The following is a 7,549-nucleotide window of genomic DNA, read 5'->3' as shown; positions in this document are numbered from 1 at the left end:
TGTGTGTGTGGGGTGGGGGGGTGTTTACACTCTGCAGAGCCGGGGGTGTGTTTACACTTTACAGCCGTTGTAAAAATCTGTGCACTGGGGAGACAAAACAAACACACAAACAGTTAGATAATCCAGCTCAGGGGCATCAGCACTGGGCATCAGATGAAATATTGTAATAAAGTCCTTCTACAGGAGCTGAGACTGGTATAGCAGCGCTATTAATGCACATAGTTTGCAAATGTGATGTGCAACAAGCTCATGGTCACGTGTCCACATACTTTTGGCCATATAGTGTAACGTGTTGAAAATGCCACTCTTTAGAACTTCGGATGGTTAACCATCTTCTTTCTCTTTTTACCTTCCTGCTCAGGTTACTTTGACTTCCACTCTCTCGCCATGGACTTCATGAGCATCGGCTTCCGCGAGTGTCTCACCGAGGCGGCTCGTTACCTGAGCTCGGTGGAGGGTCTGGATTCCAGCGACCCGTTACGCGTCCGTCTCGTCTCTCACCTCAGCAGCTGTGCGTCTCAGCTAGTCGCCTCGACTGTCGCGCACCACCCGCAGGCCCTGCACCCGCTTCACCCTCTGCACCCCCTGCCCGCCGCTTTCCTGACGCACGGCGCACCTTCACCCTCGTCCTCGTCGTCGCCGTCGGACCCGCAGCGCTCCTCCTTCTCGCACGCGGGCAGCATGGCGCCGCCGATCTCCACCTCCTTCCTCTCGCTTTCGGCCACGTTCCCTCTGTCGTTTCCGGCCGGATTCCCGCTGTTCGCACCGGGCATGACGACGTCAGCGACCGTCAGCCCCTCGATATCCGGCTCGTCTTCCACCCAGCAGAGCAGCTCCGGCTCGGGCGGCACCAAACCGTACCGGCCGTGGGGGACTGAAGTGGGAGCCTTCTGAGAAACCGTGTCTCAGTTTTATTAAGAAGGATTATGAACTGAGTGACTGTAAAAGCCTTTTTTTGGCTACGGTTGATTTTTCTAACTACATGAAGGACAAGCAGCCTGGATCATGATTGTAGGATCTCATGAGGAGGAGGATGACTGAGTGATATTTTTAAAGAAGTAGTCTTTATTCGCCCTGTCATATGCCCTATAAAGCATATTTTTATTAGTTTGAAGGTAAGGAAAGGAGAAAAATTTTGATCCAAGCACAGAGGGTTATGGATCCGACACAAAATGTTTTTACATGCACGCTAATAATCCACCTTATTTTTACCATTTATCTGATTATTCAATTGCTGGAGTAAACAACATACTTCATTATTCAGCCAGGACAAACGGAATTCAGCTCAGTTTTTGGGTTATTCAGCATGTTTACCGGCTTTCTTTCATATTTTATATTTCTATCTGGGCTTGTATGATGGTGTTTCCTAAATTAAATATTTCGTTCTAAATGCCGTCAACAAGTGATCCACCAATAGTGTTAGTACCAGTAGCTGGTAATTTGGAACACAGCCCCTCACCAATCTTAAAGATGCCATCATGTTCTGTTTAGTATCAAAAATACTTCTAAATAAATAATCACACCTAAAGTGACACAAAGTCAATGATGCTTCCAAACAAGTTATCAGTGGGGACATGGGTTGGCCAGCCACCAGGCGCTTGCCCACTATCAATCCCAGGCCTGGATTCATAGAAGGTCCAAGCAGAATAGTCTCAATAATTATGTCAATACATAATGTCTGGCCTTAATCTCTGATAAATAAAAGGGCTTAATAAGGCGCCCAGGTGGCGCAGCGGGATATTCCGCTATCACACCAGCACCAGAGATTCGAAACTGCCACCGGTCGGCTGGGCGCCATCTGGCAGGCATAACTGGCATTGCCTGCAGCAGATACTAATTGGCCACCATATCTGCAGGGTGGGGGCCGGACTATGTGTGGGGTGGGATCTTCATACACTGTGTAAGGACCCTGATTGGCGGAAGAGAAGGGCTGTGTCAGAAGAGGCGTGTACAGCGACGTGCTGTCCTCGGATGCAATCGGGTATCGAAGACAAATTGAGTGTGCTAAATCGGGAGGAAAATGGGGAGGAAATGCATAAAAAAGGGCTCAACAGATCCAGAGTAGATCTGCTGCCCCTGGGAATCAAGAAAAGCTAGCTGATACCTCACAAATATGCCCCCCGGATGACTCGGGTTGGGCTTTTAGAACGTCTCGTTGAATGAAGATTACAGGGCAGACCCAGGAGCTTCTGGAGGAATTACATTTTACAGCTGGCTTCTGGATGACTGAATGCAAAGATTAAAGAGGAGAGGAGTCTATGAAAGAGGAGATTTTCTCAACCTTTTGTCATCGTTACACCTTACTGAGCAAATATAAAGATGAGAGACTTTAATGATAGATTTTAAAAATCATACTTAGTGTATGTTCAAAAAAATGAAATGCAGTGGCTTGACTTACTATTCAGTCGATAAATACTGATTCAAAACCTGTAGAGCAGATGTTCTGATCTTATTCACATCAGCCTGGTGTGGCTGCAGGTTCTCAAACCTTCACCTGATGTAATGGATCCGTAGTCTGACCAACAAAACTAACTAAATGAGCAACAAACGCCTGTAGGTGCACTGGCAACCCCAGCAGTTGTAAGGACTCATTTTGTTTTAATATTTGACTCTATGGTAACATGTTGATGAAATTATTCAGGTTATGTGATTCTCTACATGTTCATTCAGTGTCTCTCAGGCAGCTTTGGGATTTAACCTCAAAACCTTCCAGTCACTACAAGAGAAACTTTGGTAAAAGAGTCTAGCAAAAGCTAAATGTATAGCTTATTATTTTATTATTTTACAAGTAAACAGGTATTTGTTTAGACAAAAATATGCTTACCATTTAGGATCTGCAAGCACTTCAAGGTTAACTCTCGCCAAACCTCTCCGTAAACACGTGCCTACACTCTCTTTAAAGTAATATCACACAGACTGACAGTGGCTCTTATTTATTAAAATTGCATAAAAGCAGTAATGAACTACGGCATGTCTAATTCATAATTAGCTCGCACAGAATCCACAGCACTGATTTAGGTGGGCATGGGACCCTCGCACCTCATTTACATATAATTTACATTTGGCTTTGGCGGTTTTACCCCCATTTACCTAAAATTCAGTAGTGTAGTTGAAGTACTGAGCAAGTCGAGAAATAAAGAGTGAAATTAGCCTGTTACATAAATAGCCTAAAACAATAAATAAATTACATCAACTGTAACAGATTCATTTGGGTCCAGCTTCACGAGCAAATGTCGGTAAAAGTAAAATGTAATGGATCAAATCTGTTTCAAATGTAATAACATTTACTGTTGTGTCACAGCCTTCTAGTTTCTGGGTAGTGATTATGATTGATTGGTGAATTCTCTTTGACCATACAACAGCACCAGGACCAATTCTGTCTTGCTAAAGTCAGGAAAAATCCAAACTATCACCTTATGCTGAGAGGTCATTTTTCAGCTGGTGAAATGTAATTCAAGAATAAATAAAAAAACAAGTTTGCCATAAACTAGAAGCTGCTGGAACATACACCGACGAGGCATAACATTATGAGCACTGACAGGTGAAGTGAATAACACTGATTATCTCTTCATCACGGCACCTGTTAGTGGGGGGGATATATTAGGCAGCGAGTGAACATTTTATCCTCAAAAAATCAGCAGGAAAAATAGACGAGCGTGAGGATCTGAGCGAGTTTGACGAGTGCCAAATTGTGATGGATAGACGACTGGGTCCGAGCATCTCCAAAACTGCAGCTCTGCAGTGGTCAGTATCTATCAAAAGTCCAAGGAAGGAACAGTTGTAAACCGGCGACAGGGTCATGGGCGGCCAAGGCTCATCGATGCACGTGGGGAGCGAAGGCTGGCCCGTGTGGTCTGATCCAACAGACGAGCTACTGTAGCTCAAACTGCTGAAGAAGTTAATGCTCATCGGTGTAGGTGACACTGTCCACAGCCAAGCAAGCTTTACACAGCTTTGGGACTAGAGTCTGTTTTGCTTTGTCTGTGTCTTGTCTGTCATTCAACTAAACCTTCGTCCAGCTTAAAGATGCTGATATGCAGCAGGTGACGTGATGTGAAGTTTGCTCGACTGTAGACAGCGACGTCCATGTTTTAACAACTGCTGCTTGATATATAATTGGATGGAACACAGTTTTGCTGTCAGGTGATGCTTGTTTTGACATACAGTAATTTGTTATAGTAAATGATATTACAGTAATACAGTCATTTTTATGAATATTAGCCACCACTAAATATAAATACATTTAATGTAGTAGTGAATAAAGTTCCAATTTGAACTTCTATTCCTTATCTGAACTAGCCCGGCTATTTTACAAAATGTTTCACTTATAAATTGGGTTCTTTGTGATGTTTTATGGAAGAAAATGTGTGCATGTATAAAACATTTTGGGTCACATTGTTAGTAAGACATTAAAAGGTCTCAGCCGAACACGTAGACGTGGGAATACGTGGAAAAGCATGTGTATTTTTAAACAAACCACTCCTTCATTTTCTGATCACCACTGTCCTGTTAAAATCCTGAGATTTTTGTTCTTAATCATTCCGATTTATAAATGTCGTTTATTTTTACAGAAGCAAGAAACTGTCTGATAAGCCAAAGTTTCCTGATAATCACAGATGAAATGAGATGTAAATCATTGTGTGTAGTAACTGAACTAACCACTTCCTGTGTAAATATGTACATGTGTAAGAGTGTAACTAGAGTTTATACCAGAGTTAGAACCATATATTGATGCACTTGGGTCACTGCTGTTATAGAGGGACGGGATTCTCTCTGTAAATAAGTGCCTGACAGTTCGCCCCGCAGCTCTCACACACCGCTTGTGCTGTATTTCAGGTTTGCTTATTAAATATTAAATAACACTACTGTATGTTTTTCTTTTTTAATCCCCGGCTTGCTTTTGGAATATGTAACTGTTTTCTATGCAAAAAAGAAGAAACACATGTGACGGATTAAATTCAGTTCTTTTTATTTGCCCGTCTCTTCCCGTCCTTTATTTCCCCCCTCACCCGCAACTAGAGGCTGGAATTGTTTGTTTGAACGCAGCCCGTGTTCCAGAAACTATTCGGTGAAGGATATAATATGTTCTAATGTGGGTTTTAAATAACACAGAGAAACCATCAAAGAAAGAACAAACGGATGCAAATATGTGTGCTGCTTTGGAATTTGGACAGTTATAAACTGGTCGAAGCAGATTCCTACAGTTTTCCTTAATCCACTTGCGTTCATTTCATTGGAATAAGAAAGAAGATGCAAGTAAATGAGACTCGAGTCAAAATGTACTGACATGTAAAAGAAAAGATTTATGCATTCGATTTTTCTAACCGTCTCATCCTTGCCAAGCTGGCGGTGCGTTCGATGCCACCGGAAATCACTGGGCGCGTATCAGGAACACATCCTGAACGAGGTGCCAGTTTATCAAAGCACACTAAAGTATCGGGTCACCCTTTCTAAGTAATGAATTCATGTCGATCAACCACATCAAGATCTTTAAAAGTTTGATTATCTGAAACATTTAAGTGACAGTAGCTCTAAATGGACAAATTGGGAAGGGGGCAAATACTTTTTCACAGCACTGTAGCAGGTAGTCTGGGTCCTGCACAGCACCAGGGTCTTGAGGACCTTGGTTTAAACCTGTCAACTCTCAGTAAAGCAGGGGCTTTAAAGATGAATTGACTACGCTAAACTTTAGATTGTACCCCAGGGTAGGCTCTGGTCCCACTAAGGCCCTGATTAGAACATAATAGTGACTAAAATAATAGCACATATTTTTGAAATGAAAAAAAAATAGGGTATGATGCCAACATGAAACACTGGATGCAGGGCAGAAATATATATTAACATTCACACACTAACAAATAGGGGCAATTTAAAGGAGCCAATCTACCTCCTGCATGTTTAATAATAGCATCAGTGCTGTCCTGTCCTGATTGTTGTTATTATTACATTCCAACATGGTTAAAATATATCGGCATTGATTTAAAAAGAAGAAGACGTCTTAAAGGAGGGCGGCACGGTGGCTAAGTGGGTAGCACTGTCGCCTCACAGCAAAAAGGTCCTGGGTTCGATCCCCGGGTGGGGCGGTCCGGGTCCTTTCTGTGTGAAGTTTGCATGTTCTCCCCGTGTCTGTGTGGGTTTCCTCCCACAGTCCAAAGCCGTGCAAGTGAGGTGAATTGGAGACACTAAATGGTCCATGACTGTGTTCGATATAACCTTGTGAACTGATGAATCTTGTGTAATGAGTAACTACCGTTCCTGTCATGAATGTAACCAAAGTGTAAAACATGACGTTAAAATCCTAATAAACAAACAAACCCCTTAAGGGCCTTGCCCAGGGACCCATCAGTGGCTGAATAGCAGATTCTGCATTTGAACCGACCATCTTCCGGTTGATGGCCCAAAGCTCTTTCCACTAGGTTACCACTGTCCCAGATTTAGCTGTGATTCAGTTTTCGACACTTGCTAAGGAATTATTTTTAAGGGATGTGTAAGAGGTGTTAGTTTGTAAACCTGTGGCACAATGTCAGACCCTTCAACACATGAAAGGAAAGAAACGGTGCTCGCCCCTCCCTAAAACGGCTCAGTGTGCCTCTTTAATCCACTGCCCTTCTGCTGGAAACTTTTACATTACTAAATCACGGCCATGCTATTAAACTCCATCCCTACATTCCTAAAGGGAAAAGTATCAGCATTTCCAAGTGAATGGGGATTAGTACAGACGGCGGCTGCAGGCCATAGACACGCATGGGAATGAAGCGGGGCCGTAAATCCGCCGCTTATCTGCTTTAGTGCTGCTGCTTCTCAGGACCGAAAAGCTTCCCAACGCTTTGAAGAGGCTGCTGTATATCAATGTCATGTGATCTTCACCTTACATCATACAGATATCTACACCGCTGTGAAAAAGTGTTCTGGGATTGCAGTTTTGCTTAAACCATTATAGTTTCAGTTAGGAAAACAAAATATGGCATGTAGGCAACTTTAAATTGTAAAATGTAGGCAGCATCCAACACATCAGTGTTGGATGCTGCTAACTAGCAAAAGCAATTTATAGGAAAAAACTGTTGCAGTCTTGCACAACAGTGTTACTACAAGTAGTAAAAACTATTAATTTAAACATATTTCGTAACAAGGTCATAGTGCCATCACCTTGTAAATCAAGTAGCTTGTAAGTAGTAAGTAAAAACTAAACCTGGCAGAATAGAATTGAACACTTTATCATTTTGTTTTCATATCATGAACAGTTTTAATGTTTGTATTTCTTAAATTGTCAACTCTCGCCTCACATCAAGAAGGTCCTGGGTTTGATCCCCAGGTGGCAGTCCAGGTCCTTTCTGTGTGGAGTTTGCATGTTCTCCCCGCGTCTGTGTGGGTTTCCTCCGGGAGCTCCGGTTTCCTCACACAGTAGAAAGACTTCCAAGTGAGGTGAACTGGAGACAAAAATTGTCCATGACTGTGTTTGACATTAAACTTGTGAACTGATGAATCTTGTGTAAGCAGTAGCAGTAGCTGTCATGAATGGAATCGAAGTGTGTTAAACATGACGTTAAAA

General features: G+C 42.7%; 1 protein-coding gene across 1 annotated transcript in view; it reads left to right on the top strand.

The window, feature by feature from the left end:
• The window catches only part of hey2 (hes-related family bHLH transcription factor with YRPW motif 2), a 12,385-nt gene extending 11,491 nt beyond the window's left edge, over positions 1-894 (top strand). The window contains exon 5 of the mRNA XM_063001026.1: positions 362-894. Coding sequence (XP_062857096.1) covers positions 362-894 — 533 coding nt within the window. The remainder of the gene's footprint in view (positions 1-361) is intronic.
• The last annotated feature ends 6,655 nt before the right edge of the window (positions 895-7,549 follow it).

This window comes from Trichomycterus rosablanca, chromosome 9 (genome assembly GCF_030014385.1).
Source record: "Trichomycterus rosablanca isolate fTriRos1 chromosome 9, fTriRos1.hap1, whole genome shotgun sequence".
Classification (NCBI taxonomy): domain Eukaryota; kingdom Metazoa; phylum Chordata; class Actinopteri; order Siluriformes; family Trichomycteridae; genus Trichomycterus; species Trichomycterus rosablanca.
The sequence above is the reverse complement of the archived record's forward strand: the minus strand, read 5'-3'. Positions and strand labels throughout refer to the sequence as shown.